The sequence below is a fragment of the Gorilla gorilla genome, chromosome 7 (assembly GCF_029281585.2).
Source record: "Gorilla gorilla gorilla isolate KB3781 chromosome 7, NHGRI_mGorGor1-v2.1_pri, whole genome shotgun sequence".
Classification (NCBI taxonomy): Eukaryota; Metazoa; Chordata; class Mammalia; order Primates; family Hominidae; genus Gorilla; species Gorilla gorilla.
This window is the reverse complement of record NC_073231.2, coordinates 146,277,790-146,298,482: the sequence shown is the minus strand read 5'-3', so window position 1 is coordinate 146,298,482 and position 20,693 is coordinate 146,277,790. Positions and strand designations below refer to the sequence as shown.

General features: G+C 49.5%; 1 protein-coding gene across 3 annotated transcripts in view; it reads left to right on the top strand.

The window, feature by feature from the left end:
* Positions 1-1,733: 1,733 nt before the first annotated feature.
* The window catches only part of TRAPPC9 (trafficking protein particle complex subunit 9), a 730,192-nt gene continuing 711,232 nt past the window's right edge, over positions 1,734-20,693 (top strand). Inside the window, exons 1-2 of one of the 3 annotated variants that reach the window (XM_019032441.4) lie at positions 1,734-2,088; positions 8,345-8,938. In XM_019032441.4, the coding sequence (XP_018887986.2) occupies positions 8,355-8,938 (584 nt within the window). In that variant the 5' untranslated portion in view covers positions 1,734-2,088; positions 8,345-8,354. Of the gene's footprint in view, positions 2,089-3,976; positions 4,515-8,344; positions 8,939-20,693 lie in introns of those variants that run through there. The other 2 variants (XM_004047569.5, XM_055349566.2) reach the window with 2 other exon arrangements.

The following is a 20,693-nucleotide window of genomic DNA, read 5'->3' as shown; positions in this document are numbered from 1 at the left end:
GTCACATAGCCCAGAGCGGGTAAGTGCCTGCTGGCTGAAAGGAAAAATGCTGGCTCAGACCATTTCTCCCTTGCTGCTGTATGTGCTGAGAAAACCACTCCTGTCCTCTTTACTTTTCCATTTTAGGATTTTTTTTTTTTTTTTTTTTTTTGAGATGGGCTCTTTCTGTCACCCAGGCTGGAGTGCAGTGGTGTGATCTCGGTTTACTGCAGCCCCCGCCTCCCGGGTTCAAGAGATTCTCCTGCCTCAGACTGCCTAGTAGCTGGGATTACAGGCATGTACCACCACGCTCAACTAATTTTTGTATTTTTAGTGGAGACTGGAGTTTCACCATGTTGCCCAGGATGATCTTGAACTCCTGACCTCAGGTGATCCACCCGCCTTGGAATCCCGAAGTGCTGAGATTACAGGTGTGAGCCACCACACCCAGCCCTTTTTAGTGGTTTTTTTTTTTTTTTTTTTTTTTTGAGATAGAGTTTTGCTGTTGTTGCCCAGGCTGGAGTGCAATCGCATGATCTCGGCTCACTGAAACCTGTGTCTTCCAGGTTCAAGCGATTCTCCTGCCTCAGCCTGCTGAGTAGCTGGGATTACAGGCGTGCGCCACCACATCTGGCTAATTTTGTATTTTTAGTAGAGACGGGGTTTCACCATGTTGGCCAGGCTGGTCTTGAACTCCTAACCTCAAGTGATCCACCCGCCTCAGTCTCCCAAAGTGTTGGGATTACAGGTGTTAGCCATTTCTCCTGGCCAGGATTTTTTAATTGAAAAAGAAATACATGCACATGTTAAAAGATTCAAACAGAACATTAAACATACATAATGGAGAGCGGCTCTCTGTTTTCAATTTTCCCTGCGGATGCCACTGTTAATTCATGTGCTGGGCATCTTAAATCTGTAAGCCTCCCCCATCTCCTGCGTTATTTTATTTTATTTTTGAACCCAGAGGGGTTTAAATCCTTAAATGGCTTCTGCCCGCACTTAGCAAGCTTGGCGCCTTGGCACTGAACTAACGACAGCTGTCCTAGCCCCTGTCGCCTCTTTGGAACCTTTTATGTGGATCGATTGTTGGGGCCCTCAAAGTCGGGAGTGCCATGGTGCCAGCTGGGGATCAAGACCGCGCGCCACACAGGGGGAAGCCGGCCCAGGCTGGGTCTCGCACCTCATGTGCCTCCCGGGCCCTGCGATCCTGGAGGCGCTCCCAGGCCGCGCGCGCCACGGTCACCCACCCACGTGGGGGGCACGACCGTGGGGGTCACGGGGGGTGCCGCAGGGATCCACAGTGGGCTTCCGCGGGGCCTCCACCCCTGAGCTTCACAGAGGAAGTGAAATTTGAGCTGCGCGCCCTGAAGGACTGCTAAGCGGCGGGGACAGAACTGGGCCTCCTTCCAGCTGCGCCGCCCCAGGTGCAGAAGCTTTCCTCCTAGTCTCCGCTCTCTTGCTCCGGTCCCTCCCTCCCTCCTCGCTCCATCTCCTTCCTTCCCTCCTCCTCTTCCTCCCTCCTTTCTCCCCTCCTTTTTCTCTCCCTCCTCCTCCCTCCCCCTGTCCCGTCCCTCCCTGTCTCCGCTTCTCTCCCTCGCTCCTCCTCCCTCCTTTCACCCCTCCTTTTTCTCTCCCTCCTCCCTCCTCCACCCTCTCCCTGTCCCCGCTTCCCTCTCGCTGCCCCTCCCTCCTTCTTTCACCCCTCCTCCTCCCACTCTCCTCCTCCTCCCTCCCCGTCCCCTCCCTCCCTGTACCCGCTTCTCTCCCTCGCTCCTCCTCCCTCCTTCTTTCACCCCACCTTTTTCTCTTCCTCCTCCCTCCTCCTCCTCCCTCCCCTTGTCCCCTCCCTCCCTGTCCCCTCTTCTCTCCCTCGCTCCTCCTTCCTCTTTTCTCCCTCGCTCGTACCCCCTTGCTTCCCTCGCGTCTCTTGCAAAACCCGGGACGGATCGGGGGCCCAGGCCTGGCCTCCGCGCACGCGCAGGAGCAGCGCCGGCTCGGCCGCCTGTCGGAAGCGCCAGCCCAGAGCCTGGGAAGTGGCCGCAGAGGCTGCTCGGCCCCGCTGCCCGCCAGGTCGTGGGCTCCCGCTCCGGGCCCGGGGCCACCGGCTGTGTAAGTGCAAAGCGGGGGGGGCTCCCGGTCAGGCAATTCGGACCGGCTGCGGGGAGGGCTGCGCGGCTGGCCGTGGAGTCGGCGCGTCCCGCGGAGGGGCTCGCCCGGCCCTCACCGGTCCGGGCGGAGCCCGCCACACCTGTCCGGGTCCGCTGCCCGGCCGGGGTTCAGCGTGCACCTGCTCGAGGCGCCCTTGCTCCTGTTGGCGCTCTGCTTACATCTGTCCAAGGCCGTGTCCACACCCGCTGAAGACTCGGCGGACACCTGTCCGGGACCCGGCCCACACCTGCTGCCTGGGCCGGCTCTGCTCTCCCGAGCCCGCGGCTGGGTCCCCTTCCCCTCTGCGTCTCCGAGCTGTCTCCGCCTGGCTTCCCCTCCCGGGCCGTCCGCGGCGCTGGAGGCCCCCGCCCCTGGGCCTGGCTAAGCCCCCTGGAGCCCGCGGGGTCTGGGACGCGCGGCTGGGGCCTGGGGCCCAGCACAGCCCACGCCCCCGGCGCTTTCCCCGCCCTGAGATCCCGGACTTCTCCCTTAGCCCTTTCCCTCCTGTCTCCTGGATTCAAAGTGCCTGCGATCTAGCTGGGCGGCATCAGGCGGTGCTCTCTGGGATAAGCGCGCTGTCAATTCCAACTTATCCCAGGGAACCCTGGGGAGAGGAAGTCAGGCTACTGGCCTGTGGTCTTCTCCCTGTCAGCCCACCCCAATCCCCTCCACCCCTACGGACCTTCCCAACGTGAATGTCTGTTAACCGAAAGTTTTCCCGTGTTAGGATGCGTTGTCTGTCTTCAAATGTTTTTATAGAGAGAGGAATTAAAACGCTGGAAGCAAGGCCCAGTTGAAAGGTATGGGGGAGTGACTTCCCTTCCATCCCCCACGGCCCCAGTTTAAACTGGTGACTGTCCCGTGTTTCTAAGGTAGTCGTAGCTACCTATGACATCTTTATTTGTTAACCTGAAACAAAGCACCGGATGAATGATATTGGAGGCCCAGGAACATTGCCGTCCTAAAGATCTGGCTAGGTTTTGTTGTGTGTGTTTGTTCGTTTTTTTAATTGTGTGGAAGACTAGTAGTGTAGAGGGAAAAACAGTTGTCCGGAAACATGTAAACAATAAATGTTTTAGAAATCTAGTGTGTCAAAAATAACAGCTTCATTGAGCCTCGATTACCTGCCATAAAATCCACTGCTTTAAAGTGTACAATTCAGTGATTTTTTTTTTTTTTTTTGAGACGGAGTCTTGCACTGTCGCCTGGGCTGGAGTGCAGTGGCACGATCTTGGCTCACTGCACCCTCCGCCTCCTGGGTTGAAGCGATTCTCCTGCCTCAGCCTCCCGAGTAGCTGGGATTACAGGTGCCTGCCACCATGCCCGGCTAAATTTTTTTTTGTATTTTTAGTAGAGACGGGGTTTCACTGTGTTGGCCAGGCTGCTCTCGAACTCCTGACCTCGTGATCCACCCGCCTTGGCCTCCCAAAGTACTGGGATTACAGGCGTGAGCCACCATGCCCGGCCGATTCAGTGATTTTTAGTATATTCACACTTGTGTTACCATTGTCATTCCAGAACATTTTCATCACCCCAGAAAGAAACTCCATACCCATTAGCAGTCACTCCTCATTCCCCCCTCCCACAGCCCCTGGCGGCCACCAGTTTACTTTCGATATATATAGATTTGCATATTCAGGGCATTTCCTATTAATGGAATCATACAACATTGTGGCCTTTTGTATTTAGCTTCTTTCACTCAGCACAGTGCTCTAAAGTTATTCATGTTGTGGCTTACATCAGCACTTTGTTCCTTTCTGTGGCTGAATAATATTCCATTGTATAGATTTAACATTTTGTGTATCAGGCAGTTGATGGACATTTGTGTTGTTTTCACTCCTTAGCTATTAAGAATAATGCTGTGCCTGGCCAGGCATGGTGGCTCACGCCTGTAATCCCAGCACTTTGGGAGGCCGAGGCAGGCAGATCACGAGGTCAAGAGATCGAGACCATCCCGGCCAACATGGTGAAACCCCCTCTGTACTAAAAATACAAAAATTAGCCGGGCGTGGTGGTGGGCGCCTGTAGTCCCAGCTACTCGGGAGGCTGAGGCAGTAGAATCCCTTGAACCTGGGAGGCAGAGTTTGCAGTGAGCCGAGATTGTGCCACTGCTTTCCAGCCTGGCGACAGAGTGAGACTCCATCTCAAAACAACAAACAAACAAAAAACAAGAATAATGTTGTGCCTGTAATCCCAGCACTTTGGGAGGCTGAGGCGGGTGGATCACCTGAGATCATGAGTTCGAGACCAGCCTGGACAACATGGCGAAACCCTATCTCCACGGAAAATACAAAAATTAGCCGAGCATGGTGGCTCACGCCTGTAGTCCCAGCTACCCGGGAGGCCGAGGCATGAGAATCGCTTGAACCTGAGAGGCAGAGGTTGAGGTGAGTTGAAATCCTGCCACTGTACTCCAGCCTGGGTGACAGAGCAAAACTCCGTCTCAAAAAAAGAGGAATAATACTGCTATGTACATTCCTGTACACGTTTCTGGTGTGGACACATGTTTTCAGATCTCTTGGATTGCTGCTTTTATAGTAGCTCTATGGAGGAACTACCAAGTTGAAGATACATGTTTTTGCTGTTTTAATACCTGTATTAGCTTAGTCTCAGATGCCAGAACTGGCTGAGTAGCAGGTGTCTTTTTTTTTTTTTTTTAAAGAGTCTTACTTTGTCACCCAGGCTGGAGTGCAGTGGTGTGATCTCAGTTCACTGTAACCTCCTCCTTCCTGGGTTCAAGCGATTCCCGTGCCTCAGCCTCCCAAGTAGCTGGAATTATAGGTGCACGCCACCAAGCCTGGCTAATTTTTGTATTTTTAGTAGAGAAAGGGTTTTGCCATGTTGGTCAGGCTGGTCTCGAACTCCTGACCTCAGGCGATCCACTCGACTTGGCCTCCCAAAGTGCTGAGATCACAGGTGTGAGGTCAGGTTGTTGTTTTTTTTTTTTTTTTTTGAGAGGGAGTCTTACTCTTATCGCCCAGGCTGGAGTGCAGTGGCGTGATCTCAGCTCACTGCAACCCCCACCTCCTGGGTTCAAGTGATTCTCCTGCCTCAGCCTCCTGAGTAGCTGGGATCACAGGCATGCGCCACCATGCCTGGCTAATTTTTTGTATTTTTATTAGAGACCGGGTTTCTCCATGTTGGTCAGGCTGGTCTCCAACTCCTGACCTCAAGTGATCTGCCTGCCTCCGCCTCCCAAAGTGCTGGGATTACAGGTGTGAGCCACCACACCCGGCTGATTATGCTGCTTTTTAGATGAGACGATAGTTTTTATTTTTAAATTATTTTTATTTATTTATTTTTTTGAGATGGAGTCTCGCTGTGTTACCCAGGCTGGAGTGCAGTGTTGTGATCTTGGCTCACTGCCTCCTCCACCTCCTGAGTTCAAGCAATTCTCCTGCCTCAGCCTCTGGAGTAGCTGGGACTGCAGGTGTGTGCTACCACTCCTGGCTAATTTTTGTATTTTTAATAGAGATGTTGACCAGGCTGGTCTCTAACTCCTGACCTCAAGTGATCCTCCCGCCTCTGTCTCCCAAAGTGTTGGGATTACAGGTGTGAGCCACCGTGTCTGGCCGAGATGATACTTTTAAAATAAGGCCCTTTCTTATCTGCGGTGGGCCGCACTCTCCTCCTCTGTAGAATGAAGGCTTCAGTGTTTCTCAACTTCTGTTAAACCCGTGCCTACTTTTGAGAAACATGAGCGCTCCACTCTCCCCCACTCAGTATTTTGATATGTCCTCCAAGGGGTTTTATGCCTCTTTGTTGGAAGGTGATGTGATTTTGGTTCTTCCCAAGGTGGTTTTTGTGTGCAGAAAAGACTCTTTAGGGAATCGTTGTGGGGAAAGGGCAGGAGAGAGTGGGGCGTCGTCCTCGAGAGCGTGAGCACTGGAGTCAGGGACTTGGGCTGAGTCACACACATGTAATATACTTGGGAACCGTTTAGATCCTGGGCAGAAGCAAGACTTGTTGGGAGGCTAGGGTTTCCTTTTTTTAAAATTTAATTTTGTCCATACTTCTCTATCCATGTGTATTTTTGAAGTCTGTAGAGGTGGGGTTGCGATGTATAGTCCATTGTGGGCTCTGCATATTCAGAATGGGATAGCCCCCGACACGCAGTCCTCCTCCTCTCCGTGCAGGTGAGAAGTTTGCCATTAGAATTTCACAGAGGTCTTATAGCAATGTCACTTTAATCTTAGAGTCACCTGGGAGGGTTTTACTGCCACGATCTCTGCAGTCAGGCTTTGGTGACCTAAAGGTTATGCAGTTTTGGGCTTCCTATTTAAGAAAAAGAAAACAAAATTAAAAATGCAAAATTAGATAGAGGGCCATGGAAGGGGCCTGAAGCTGAACCCCATTAGCTCATGGTACAGCTGCCTCTGGCCATGGGGACCATGGCCAAATCCCCTCAGAAAGTGTGAGCCCGCTGATGGGGACAGTGGAGGTGTGTATCGAGGCATCTTTTTCTTATTTGATACAGAGAGCTCGTTTAATCTCCCTAACCTTTAAAAAAATTAGACTTTTTATTTGAGACTATAGTAGTTGTAGCTCCATGTGCATTTGTCAGAAATAATACCGAGGGATCCTATATACCTTTTGCCCAGTTTCCCCCCATGGTGCCATGTTACAAAACCACAGTATGTTATCACAACCAGAATGTTGACTTGCTGACACCTTGAGGTATGTGTTACTATCCTCATTTTTATTCACGATGAAACTAGGGTTCAGGGAAGCACACAGGCTTGCTCCAGGTCACCCGGATCGTGCGTGTAGAGCTGGGAGTTGAATATCGGCCCTGACTTCCAGGCAGTGGGATTTCCATCATGACCGTCTGTGTGCTGGGGGCAGCATTCATTGGATTGTTCATTTGTTTGTTTGTGCACTAATCCCTTCAACAAACATGTATTGAGGATCTCCTATGAGCCAGATTCTTTCACGTGGGTCATCTAATTTAATTTTTCCCCAGCTCTGGGGAATCAGGTAATAACGTTTTCTTTTTATATCCGACAAAATTGGCTCAGAGAGGTTACGGCAACTCTCCTGTTTATAAAGGAACGGTGGTATATTTGTGTAATCTCTCCTTTTATGTTAGGCACAATGCTAGGCCCTTTACATTCACAACCTCCTCAATCTAGATACAGTTTTATAAGGCAAGTTCTTTTTCTTTTAATTCTTTTTTTTTTTGAGATGCAGTCTGGCTCTGTCGCCCAGGCTGGAGTGCAGTGGCGCCATCTGGGCTCACTGCAAGCTCTGCCTCCCTGGTTCATGCCATTCTCCTGCCTCAGCCTCCCAAGTAGCTGGGACTACAGGTGCCCGCCACCATGCCGGGCTAATTTTTTGTATTTTTAGTGAAGATGGGGTTTCACCATGTTAGCCAGGATTATCTCGATCTTCTGACCTCGTGATCCGCCTGCCTCGGCTTCCCAAAGTGCTGGGATTACAGGTGTGAGCTACCGCGCCCCGCCTCTTTTTTTTTTTTTTTTGAGATGGAGTCTCACTCTGTCACCCAGGCTGGAGTGCAGTGGCGCAATCTCGGCTCACTGCAGCTTCCACCTCCCGGGTTCCAGTGATTTTCCTGCCTCAGCCTCCTGGGTAACTGGGATTACAGGCACGTGCCATCACACCCGGCTAATTTTTGTATTTTTAGTATAGGTGGGGTTTCACCATGTTGGCCAGGCTGGTCTCGAATTCCTGACCTCAAGTGATCCACCAGCCTCGGCCTTCCAAAGTGTTAGGATTACAGGAATGAGCCACCATGCCCGGCCAAGACAAGTTCTATTATCACCACTATTTTGTAGCTGAGGAGTTCCAGGGAGCCCGGAATTCAAATCCGGATGTGATTGCATGGTGGATTTTTCTTAATATCCTGTTGAGGGGATGGGGGAGCAATTACACACGTGTTTATTCACTCACTCAACAGACATTTTTGAGCACTGACTCTTACTACTCCTGGTTAGGTGGTGAGAATAGAAAGACAAGAAACAGCCCCATTTCTGTAGAAGCTCCATGCTGAGGCCAAGGGACTGAAGGTCAGCAGTTACAGCATTATGATCAGAGCTGCGACAGCCACGTGTAGAGCCCTAAGACCTGTTGATGCCACAGCTTTCCTTGGGGCTTCCTCTGCCTCTGGGTATTGAAGGTCACAGTCACTGCCTCCCAGGGTGGGCTCTTAGCACTCAGGACTCAGCGTCTCACAGCCTCATTTCTTCTCTCTGAACAGGGACTTCAAAATGAGCGTCCCTGACTACATGCAGTGTGCTGAGGACCACCAGACGCTGCTCGTGGTGGTCCAGCCTGTGGGCATCGTCTCCGAGGAGAACTTCTTCAGGATCTATAAGAGGATTTGCTCTGTGAGTCAGATCAGCGTGCGGGACTCCCAGCGAGTCCTCTATATCCGCTACAGGCACCACTACCCACCCGAGAACAACGAGTGGGGTGACTTCCAGACCCACCGCAAAGTCGTGGGCCTCATCACCATCACAGACTGCTTCTCGGCCAAGGACTGGCCACAGACCTTCGAGAAGTTCCACGTGCAGAAGGAGATCTACGGCTCCACACTGTATGACTCCCGGCTCTTTGTCTTCGGGCTGCAGGGGGAGATTGTGGAGCAGCCGCGCACCGACGTGGCCTTCTACCCCAACTACGAGGACTGCCAGACGGTGGAGAAGAGAATCGAGGACTTCATCGAGTCACTGTTCATCGTGCTGGAGTCCAAGCGTCTGGACAGAGCCACAGACAAGTCTGGGGATAAGATCCCCCTTCTCTGTGTCCCGTTTGAGAAAAAGGACTTTGTAGGACTGGACACAGACAGCAGGTAAGTTTACCTAGAGACCCAGGCCCCTTGGCTTCCCTACATCAGAAAGGGAAAGCACAGGGCAGAATTTCATTGCAGCAAGGAGTAGAAAGGTGTTGTCCATTGGTTTTTAAAACTAATGACTTTCTGTCAGAATCTGTTTGAGTGCTGCTAAAAAAACCAACCAAACGAAAACCAGTGACTTTTAAAGACAGAGACAGCCTTTGGTTGGGGGAGTCCTTTAGAGTTGTCTTGTACACTCCCCTCTTTTTAGTGGGACTCCCCTCGTGGGACTCCTGAAGCTCTGTCCCATACAGCAGCCACAGCCAGTTGTGGCTTTTGGGCACTAGACACGAGGCTAGTTTTAGTTGAGATGGGCTGTGAATAAAACCCACGCCAGATTTTGAGACTTACTTCTGAAAAAATAAACTTTCTTGCTAATTTTTTTTTTGAGACAGAGTCTTACTCTGTCTCTCAGGCTGGAGTGCAGTGGCTCGATCTTGGCTCAGTGCAACCTGCACCTCCCGGGTTCAAGTGATTCTCATGCCTCAGCCTCCCAAGTAGCTGGGACTACAGGCAGGTGCCACCATGCCTGGCTAAGTTTTGTATCTTTAATAGAGATAGGATCTTGCCACGTTGGCCAGGCTGGTCTTGAACTCCTGGCCTCGAGTGATCTGCCTGCCTTGGCCTCCCAAAGTGCTGGGATTACAGGTGTGAGCCTCCGTGCCTGGCCAACTTTCTTGCTAATATGTTTTATACAGATTACATGTTGAAATGATAGTATTTTACATATCTTAGGTTAAATAAACTATATTTTAAAAATCAGTATCAACTGTTTCATTCTTACTTTTAAAAATGTGGCAACTAGAAACTGAAATGTACTTACGTGGCTTGTGTTTTATTTCTGTTGGACAGCACTGTGCTAGAGCACAGTTTGAACACTTTTATTCAGTCTCGTCCCTTTGGTTCACAGATGAGAGGGTGAATCTGGAGAGGTAAGGGCTAGGTCCTAGCTGAGCTAGAAGTAGAGCCCACGTCTCCAGATTGCCGGGCTGTGCACCCTGCGTATGTGGCTACTTTTTCCCTCCTGATGGCCACAGTGTCGAATTCCTCACTTACAGAGCAGCCAAGCATGGATATCAGGATGCCAGAAATACCACCTGGGAGCTCCTAAACAGCTACCTTATACAAATGAAAAGTATGTCTATTCCCTCTGTGTACAAGGAGTGTTGGATAGAGCAGGAAAAGGTCAGCTTCCCATCTTGCCTGTTATTAAGTCAAAAACTTTATTTCAAATCAGAATTGCAGATGAGTTCTTCCTTGCCACTTCCTTCCACTCTCTGCTCGCTGCTGTGTCTTGCCATGGTGGCTGTTCTGCAGAGCTGGATGAGATGCAAGCCTAGGCAGCAGCTGTTTGCCAAGAGGGCGTCCCCATTTGCCAGGGAAAGTGATGTGTCACTGTGTCAGTCACTGGCCTCCTGGCTTGGACAGGGCTCTCCCTCCTCCTGTATAGGATTGGCTGATGAGCCACAGGTGAGGATTCAGTGATGTAAGGTGCATGCCACCATAGTGCCTGCTGCAAAGTAGGTGCTCAGTATGTTTCTGAAATTTATCTAAGGTCACATGGTGTCGCTCTGGTTGTTGGTAAGTATGAGGAGAGATGATCACAGAATTGAGACACAGTAGTCTTAAGTCCAGCCCTCAGAGTTGGAAGCATAGAATAGCCTCAGTCGCACCTGCCTGTGGTGCTTTGCAGGGTCTGGAAGGAAGGAATTTTCATTTCTTCACCCAAATGTGCATATTTGGCTTACGGAAAGGAAAAGGCATGCTGTAGACCTGCTCTGTGTTTAATCCTCACGGCAGGCCTGTGATCTACACGGGGTTGCTGTGCTGGCTGATGTGGGGCTGAGGCAGCAAGGTTTAGAGACTCGGGCAGCCACCAAGCAGCAGAGCTGATATAAGCACCAGGTCTGTCTCTGAGGCCCGGGGCCTTTCTACCTCACCTTGGTGCCTTCTGCTGCGCCTCCTGTGCCTCGTGAATAGCGCACACTGCTGTCCAGCCAGCAGGCACCGTGGGAGTCATCCCTGATAAGGTGTTGCTGTATGGTGTGCACAGCTTGGCGGCCACCTGCGAGGTCGGCAGGGAGTGGCCTGCCCCTGCTTTACAGAGAAGGGGTGAGGGGTTGAAGCTCACAGGCAGCATGGGTCAGGAATCCTGCTCTGACCCCTTGACTCATGCCTTCCTCCTTTGCCACATGGGCATCAGTGACATTTTTCAGTCATCCACTTCTTGGCTGTGAGGTTGCAGATCCACCTTCAAATGCCAGGTCTTTTTTGCCTTTTGAAATCTGAGCTCACAACTCTGCAGGAGGAGCGGGAGTGTGCTGTGACGCAGTGCGTCACGCATAGTGGATAATGACTGACAAGTGTTTGTTAGAGCCTTCATATGCCAGGCATGGCTCCAGGCACTGAAAATACAGTGGTGCATAAAGCTGCTTGCTCACTGTAGTGGGACAACCGCAGTTAGACATCAGTTAGCATTTGAACTTCAGTGAGATAATGACACCAGTGAACTCAAATCAAATACATCCTCCTCTCATAATGGGTAACCTGTTGTTGCTTTTGTTTCTCCATGGTTCTCTAATTTTTTTTTTTTTTTTTTTTTGAGATGGTGTCTTGCTCTGTCGCCCAGGCTGGAGTGTGGTGGCGCAGTCTCGGCTCACTGCAACCTCCGCCTCCTGGGCTCAAGCGATTCTTTGTGCCTCAGCCTCCTGAGTAGCTGGGATTACAGGCATGCGCCACCACACTCAGCTAATTTTTGTATTTTTAGTAGAGACAGGGTTTCACCATGTTGGCCAGGCTTATCTCAAACTCCTGACCTCAAGTGATCCACCTGCCTCGGCCTCCCAAAGTGCTGGGATTACAGGTGTGAGCCACAGTGCCTGGCCGGTTCTCTAATTTTTGAAGGAATGCTTTGGTGCAGGAACAAAGCCTTGTCTCCCCTGCAACTCTTGGTAGGAGTGAGGAAGTGTCCAACCTGAAATGGGATGGTATTTTGTAGCTCAACAGGAAATGTCCAGATGTAAGGCCAGTTTTGGTTTGACACATTGACCATACTGATAGGCCTCCTGACAGGTCATTCTACCTTCGGGACCTGGAGTTCCCCGGTACACGAGGTGTAGGTGTAATTTACTTACCAGCTCACATGTGCCCCTCATGAAAACCCATGGCCCATTCTTGTCCATGTAGTGTTGTAGTTATCAAAATTATTTCTGTTCTTATATGTTTCTAATTTTTGCTTGTTCCTCTTTCTTTTCTTTTTCTTTTTCTTTTTTTCTGTCATACTGCCCTGTGAGTGTGTTATTGGGTCTGAAAAGGTAGGCTGTAAACATGTTGCATTAAAAATAGCTAGATTTCCCTATGTGCTGCCTTCTCATAGCCTTCACTGCTTTAAAAAACAAACACTGCTGCCTAAATCTATATGTTAACTGGATAGTCTTTTCATTTTTTTAAAATATGTTTTTTAATTTTAGCTTTTTTTTAGCACGTAACCCATTGGCGTTTGGTGTTTGCTAAAATATTTGCTCTGGGGGATCTTGTTCAGTCTGTAGCATTTAGTGACACACCAGCCTTTATTCTTTGGTTTGTTTGTTTTGAGGAAGTGAATTGCTAATTGATTTAGGCGGCTTTAGGGGGTTTTCCTGGGATAGCTTAACTGCAAAAGTCCCAGGCTGCAGCGCCATGCTTGATCCTGGGCTTCTGAGCGAACGTTTCTGGCCTGTGATTCCCGGCTGTGGCTGTGGGCCGTGCATGAAGGCAAGGAATGCTGGCGCTGGAGTGTGCTGGCGGCCAGGGGAGCTGCGGGAGGGTGCGGCTGTCTTTTCTTTTGCTTCTGCCTTGAGCATGCCATTTCCCATTTCCTTCACCTCAGCGACTTTACACCATAAAGGAGACACAGGCCATTCTAAAACCCACACCAGGCTGGGCGCGGTGGTTCACATCTGCAATCCCAGCACTTTGGAAGGCAGAGGTGGGTGGATCACCTGAGGTCAACATGGTGAAACCCTGTCTCTACCAAAAATAAAAAAGTTAGCCGGGCGTGGTGTCATGTGCCTGTAGTCCCAGCTTACTTGAGAGGCTGAGGCAGGAGAATTACTTGAATCTGGGAGGCAGAAGTTGCAGTGAGCCGAGCTCATGCCATTGCACTGTAGCCTGGGCGACAAGAGCGAAACTCCATCTCAAAATAAAAAACAAAAATCCCACACCAGTCTTCTGCGCCCCTTATGAGGGCTCAAGGGCAATTTGTTTAAGTGTCAGGGAAATACGGCCTTCTAGTTCACCTGGATCTTGTAGACACAAGGCCCTGTATAAGTGACCACTGTTTCCTTTTTGCTTCTGCCAATGAGCATTCAGAACCAGAGAGGCAGTTCACCCGTAGCTATTGTACAGGCTCTTACCTGCTCTAGACTTTCCGTTTAACCTCATGTAGGTAAGACATAGACATAACTGTGTCTGCTTTTTTTTTTTTTTTGAGACAGAGTCTTACTCTCGCCCAGGCTGGAGTGCAGTGGCGCGATCTTGGCTCACTGCAAACTCCGCCTCCTGGGTTGAAGCAATTCTCCTGCTTCAGCCTCTCAAGTAGCTGGGATTACAGGCACATGCCACCACACCAGGCTAGTTTTTTGTATTTTTAGTACAGACAGGGTTTCACTATGTTGGCCAGGCTGGTCTCGAACTCCTGACCTCAAGTGATCCGCCTGCCTTGGCCTCCCAAAGTGCTGGGATTACAGGCATGAGCCACTGCACCAAGCCAGTGTCTGCATTTGTTGACGCTAATGTCCCTCACTGGTGGCACATCATTTGTTTGCATTACTGATCTAGAGTCTCCAACACCAAGGGCAGCCCTGCAGGACACTCTTTGGCTGGCCTAGTCCCCTGTGGTTTCATCCCCCTCAGGGAAAGTTTCTCTCTCTGTGACCTGCTGCCACCACCTCACTGCCCAGGGGCCTTGTTTCTTCCTCAGTGCTCTGGTCCAAGTACCAACACTTTCTTTCTTCGTTTGCTTTGTCCCAGCTGAGACAGGCTGGGCTTTCTGAAAGATTTCATCACATTCTAGGGTGGCGGAACAGAAGAGACATGAATGTATTAAGTACAGGAAGTCGTAGCTGTCCAGCTTGGAAAATGCAGGGCAGGGATCCAGTGGTGGCTGGTTTAACCCTGGGCTGTGGGCCTTTTCTGCCGCCACTGGCTCCCAGGATCCATGGGGACAGCCTGGCCCGGGCTCCCTCCTCCCCTGCTCTCCTGGCAGCCGAGTCTCGGAGTTCACAACCCAGGTGCTCTCCTGGATCGCAGGCCCTTCAGAGTTCAGACCACAGGAGAGTCTTGAGTCCTTGTCCTGGGCTGTCCTCTCCACCTCCTGTGTGAGAGACAAGCGCCTTTCCTAAGTGACCTGTGCCAGGAGAGACCTCCCTCATTAGCAGGTGCCCTCCAGAGGTGACTCAGCACACATTTATGGGAAGCTTGCCATGTGCTGTGCTAGGTGCTGGGGCACGAAGCTGTGATATACTTTAGAGACAGAGATGGGGAAAAGATGATGGACAGAAAGGAGAAATCTGTCTGAGAGTGTGACTCGAACAGAGTAGCCGGTGCGCTGTTTCTTACCATGGCGGAAACTGGGAGGCCATGGGGGAAGTGTTTTTGAGATGCCTGTTGGGCATTCAAACGGAGAGATTAAAGAGGCAATCGGATGTGAGTCCGGAGCTCAGGGGCAGGAGGTGGACTAGAGAGACACATGGTTGTTGGCAGTATGTAGCCTGTGTTGAAAACCCTGAATGTGGATGAGCTGAGCGAGGGAGACCCCTGGGTGCTTGCCGTGACCAGGAGACTGGAGGACAGCCCAGATCCTGTTTTTTTTTTTTTTTTTCCCCCGAGATTGGAGTTTCACTCTTGTTGCCCGTGCTGGAATGCAGTGGTACCATTCTCAGCTCACTGCAACCTCCGCCTCCCCGGTTCAAGTGATTCTCCAGCCTTGCCTCCTAAGTAGCTAGGATTACAGCCATCTGCAACCATGCCCCACTAATTTTGTATTTTTAGTAGAGATGGGGGTCTCACCACGTTGGCTAGGCTGGTCTTGAACGCCTGACCTCAGGTGATCCTCCTGCTTCAGTCTCCCGAAGTGTTGAGATTACAGGCATGAGCCACTGCTCCTGACTGGGGTTTTCTATATTATTCCACGGAGTTAGGGGTTTTAGGTGCAGCTGCCACTTCTTCTAAAGGTGCTGGGGGTGGGGCTGCTACTAAAGAAATCCGTAGGGAATGATGTGGCCAGATTTGCCCTTCACCTCCTCCGTCCTGGCAGCAGGATGGAGTCCCAGCTGAACAGACTGTCTTTCCCATGGACCCAGAAGGGCAGATCAGGAAGGGCATCTTGAGGAGAGAGGTGCTGGGGAATTGGGGGAGGGACTGTTGGATAGTTCTGGAATAGCTCTTTTTAACAAAAGATAAAAAACACAAAACAAAACCCTCTTATGAACATTGCTAGTTACTATTGAGGAAACAGTTCTTTTTTTTTTTTTTTTTTTGAGACAGAGTCTCACTCTGTTGCCCAGGCTGGAGGGCAGTGGCACGTTCTCTGCTCACTGCAACCTCTGCGTCCCAGGTTCAAGCAATTCTTTTGCCTCAGCCTCCTGAGTAGCTGGGACTACAGGTGTGTGCCACCATGCCCGGCTAATCTTTTTTTTTTTTTTTTTTTGAGACGGAGTCTAGCTCTGTTGCCCAGGCTGGAGTGCAGTGGCGTGATCTTGGCTCACTGCAAGCTCCGCCTCCCCGGTTCAGGCCATTCTCCTGCCTCAGTCTCCCGAGTAGCTGGGACTACAGGTGCCCGCAACGACGCCCGGCTAATTTTTTTTGTATTTTTAGTAGAGACGGGGTTTCACCCTGTGAGTCAGGATGGGCTCGATCTCCTGACCTCCTGATCCGCCTGCCTCGGCCTCCCAAAGTGCTGGGATTACAGGCGTGAGCCACCGCGCCCAGCCTAATCTTTATATTTTGTTTAATAGAGATGAGGTTTCGCCATGTTGCCCAGGCTGGTCTTGAACTCCTGAGCTGAGACAATCCACCTGCCTTGGCCTCCCAAAGTGCTAGGATTACAGGAGTGAGCTACTATGCCCGGCTGGAAGCGGTTCTTTTTTAACACTTCTAAGTGTAAGGCACTATGCTGAGTGGATATGAGGACAAGTAAGACAGCCTATCATCAGAGGCTTAAACCTGACTACGGGTAATACAAGTTTAAAAGGGGAGAAGGGGGAAACGAATGTGACTATACATCAGATACCAGTTAGCCACCCACCTACCTACTTTATTTATGTTGCACTGATGCCACCTGAGGCAGATTGTGACAGGCCTAATTTGCTGGGAGGAAGCATTCTCAGAGGGGTTAAATAATGAGTCTAGCGTCACCCAGCTAGTAATGAAGCAGCAGGATTCAAACTCAGGTTCTTCAGACTTTAAATAAATGCATGTTCTCTCTACTAATGATGTTACCTTCCTCTTATACTTGGAAGACTAAAGTAAATCAGTTTCAGAGGCTTTCAGAAAAATTGTCCAAAGAACTTCTCTTGCTTAAGTGCTGCAGATTTATTTCACAAAGCTTAGACTTCCTTGATAGTTAGGTAGCGTCAAAGTGTTTTACATCCCAGGGAGATAGGTTTTTCATTTTGCTTTTACATTGACACGGTTGCAAATAATGCACATATGCAAAACAAAATGTAGACACTTCTGAACTTTTAATGAAAACTTTTCAGTTCTCTTTTTTTTTTGTTTTTGAGATGGGGTCTGGCTCTGTTGCTCAGGCTGGAGTGCAGTGGCGTGATCTCGGCTCATTGCAACCTCTGCCTCCTGGGCTCAAGTGATCCTCCCACCTCAGCCTCCCGATTAGCTGGGACTACAGGCGTGCACCACCACATCTGGTTAAATTTTTTGTATGTTTTTGTAAAGATGGGGTTTAACCATGTTGCCCAGGCTGGTCTCGAATTCCCGAGCTCAAGCAATCTGCCTGGAATTACAGGCGTGCTGTATAATCCATGCAGGGATTACAGGTGTGAGCCACGTGGCTGGCTTCTTGCTCTTTCTTTGTATAGAGTGATGTTTTAATATTCAAACTTTAACATAAAAAAGTTCAGATGGAAGAAATCAACACTAACAATTTGTTTTCAGTTTTTCATTAGGCAAGATACAGTATCAGCTAATGGTCCATAAAGCATCTGAAACTGAGTATAAAACGTTGCATTTCTTTTTTTTCTTTTCTTTTTTTTTTTTTTAACTTTCTGTTTAGAGCTCTCTTGCATTTTTTTTTTTTTTTTTTTTGAGACACTGTCTCATTTGCCCAGGCTGGAGTACAGTGGCGCGACCTTGGTTCACTGCAACCTCCGCCTCCCAGGCTCAAGCCATTCTTGTGCGTCCAGCCTCTGAGTAGCTGGGATTACAGGTGTGCGCCACCGCACTCAGCTAATTTTATTTTATTTTTACCATGGAATCTCGCTCTTGTCGCCCAGGCTGGAGTGCAGTGGCGCGATCTCGGCTCACTGCAACCTCCGCCTCCCAGATTCAAGCAATTCTCCTGCCTCAGGCTCCTGAGTAGCTGGGATTACAGGAGCCCGCCACCATGCCTGGCTAATTTTGTGTTTTTAGTAGAGATGGGGTTTCACCATGTTGGCCAGGCTGGTCTCAAACTCCTGACCTCAGGTGATCTGCCCGCCTCGGCCTCAGAATGCTGGGATTACAGGCGTGAGCCACCATGCCCGGCCTAATTTTAGTATTTTTAGTAGAGACAGGGTTTTGCTATGTTGGACAGGCTGTTCTCGAACTCCTGGCTTCAAATGATCTGCCTGCTTCGGCTTCCCAAAGTGCTGAGATTTCAGGTGTGAGCCACTGCACCCAGCTGCTCTGGCATCTTAAGTTTGTCTGCTTTGGTGCTTTAGCTCTACCATGTGGGCACCTTTTAGTATACTTATTGTATTTACATCAGGCACGTAGTCAAAAGGCTCCCCACCCCAAAACATTGTAGTGCAAAATTATGGGCTGTAGCCATTATTTAAGTATACAAAGACTTATTTTTTTTTTGAGATGGAGTCTTGCTCTGTCGTCCACGCTGGAGTGCAGTGGCGCGATCTTGGCTCACTGCAAGCTCTGCCTCCCGGGTACACACCATTCTCCTGCCTCAGCCTCCTGATTAGCTGGGACTACAGGCGCCCACCACCACGCCCGGCTAATTTTTCGTATTTTTTAGTAGAGACGGGGTTTCACCATGTTAGCCAGGATGGTCTCGATCTCCTGACTTCGTGATCCGCCCGCCTTGGCCTCCCAAAGTGCTGGGATTACAGGCGTGAGCCACTGCGCCTGGCTTTTTTTTTTTTTTTTTTTTTTTTGAGATGGAGTCTCGCTCCGTTGCCAGGCCAGAGTGCAGTGGTGCCATCTCAGCTCACTGCAACCTCTGCCTTCCGGGTTCAAGCGATTCTCCTGCCTCAGCCTCCTGAGTAGCTGGGACTACAGGCGCGTGCCACCATGCCCAGCTAATTCTTGTATTTTTAGTAGAGATGGGGTTTCACCATGTTGGCCAGGATGGTCTCTATCTCTTAACTTCGTGATCTGCCTGCCTCGGCCTCCCATAGTGCTGGGATTACAGGCGTGAGCCACCTCGCCAGGCCCAAAGACTTCTTAAACTGTAATACCATCCCCGACCCTGCAAAAGAGATTCTCTCTATCCAGGTTCCCTTGGATTTTAATTGCAAACTGTTGTTGTTGAGCAGCTTTAGCTTTTCTTTGGATTTGAATGTAGAAATTTCTTTGCAGATAAATTGTTTTTTGGACTAGAATACCAAGCTCTTGTTTTCCATAAGCCATATAAATAGTACCAAAATCAGAAAAATATTAAGCATTTTCTTCTTTTTTTTTTTTTTTTGACAGAGTCTCGCTCTGTCGACCAGGCTGGAGTGCAGTGGCGCAATCTTAGCTCACTGCAAGCTCCGCCTCCCAGGTTCACACCATTCTCCTGCCTCAGCCTCCCGAGTAGCTGGGACTACGGCGCCTGCCACCACGCCCGGCTAATTTTTTGTATTTTCAGTAGACACGGGGTTTTGCCGTGTTAGCCAGGATGGTCTCAATCTCCTGACCTTGTGATCCACCCGCCTCGGCCTCCCAAAGTGCTGGGATTACAGGTGTAAGCCACTGTGCCTGGCCTCATTTTGTTTTTATACAATTTAAAATATTTGTATGGTTTTATTGTATTATGACTTTCATATGAAAAACTATAAGAGTATTTATATGACTTTTTGTAAAAGTCCTATGTTTTCAAAACAAATTGTTTATCATAATATTTGCACTTTTAAAAACAAGTTATGTATTTAGAAGATGCTACTAGAAAAATATTTTTGAAATTTTGTGGGTTATATTTTGCTACAGCAGGTGTACACTTTTGTGAAGTTCATGTGAAGATGTAATAATTTACTCCTTTCTTTTTTTAAGGGACAGGATCTTGGTCTGTTGCCCAGATTTGAGAGCAGTGGCAAAATCATGGCTCACTGCAGTCTTGAATTCCAGGGCTCAAGTGATCTTCCTGCCTCTGCCTCCTGAGTAGCTGGGACTACAGGTGGGAGCCACCATGCCAAGCTAATTAAAAATTTTTTTTTTGTGGGCTGGGCACAGTGGCTGACTCCTATAAATCCAGCACTTTGGGAGGCCAAGGCAGGTGGATTGCTTGGGCCCAGGAGTTCCAGACCAGCCTGGGCAACATGGCGAGACCCTGTCTCTACAAAAAATATAAATATTAGCTGAGCAAGGGGTTGTGTGCCTGTAGTCTCAGTTACTTGGGAGGCTGAGGTGGGAGGATCACCTGAGCCTTTGTAGAGACATGGTCTTGCTCTGTTGCCCAGCTGTCTCGAAGTCCTAGCCTTAAGTGATCCTCCTGCCTTGGCCTCCCAAAGTGGTGGTATTACAGGTATGAGCCACCATGCCTGGCCTAATTTACTTCTTTAGGATGCTTTAAAGCAAATCTTTTCTAATTGGTTAGGAGTAAAGTTTTGTTGTTGCTTTAAAGTCTAATTTAAAATATATTAAACTAATATACAGTAGTATTTGTAAACTTATTCATGTATTAAGAGTTGACAGTTATGTTACTGGTGGAGGAAAATGTCCATTTGGATACTGAGTTTTTTTTTCCCATTTGGAACAGGATAACATACCAAGGAAGTGAGCAAAACACTGTCTACCTTTGAGAGTAAGAGCTGGCTGGGCAAAGAACTGTAATCCCAGCTCTTTGGGAGGCTGAGGCAAGAGGATCATTTGAGCCCAGGAGTTCAAGACCAGCTTGAGCAACATAAGGAGACCCTATCTCTACAAAAAATAAAAAACAATTAGCCAGGTGTTGTGGTGCACACCTGTGGTCCCAGTTACTGGGGAGGCTGAGGTGGGAAGATCTCTTGAGCCCAGGACTTGGAGATTGCAGTGAGCTGTGATTGTGTGACTGGGCTCCAGCCTGGGGAGCAGAATAAGACCTTGTCTCCAAAAAAAAAAAAAAAAAAAAAAAAAAAGTAACAATGTTCTAGAAACACATCAAGGACACTTAACCCAAAGTGCAGAGGTTGGAGTTAGGGAAGGCTTCCTTGAGAAACTGGTCATTGAGGTGAGCCTAAAAGAGAGTGGAAGTTGTGAGGCAGATACAGCCTGAGGTTGGGGGACTTCAGCGTTGCAGCAAGGTTGCCTGTGGAGTGCAAAGCCACAG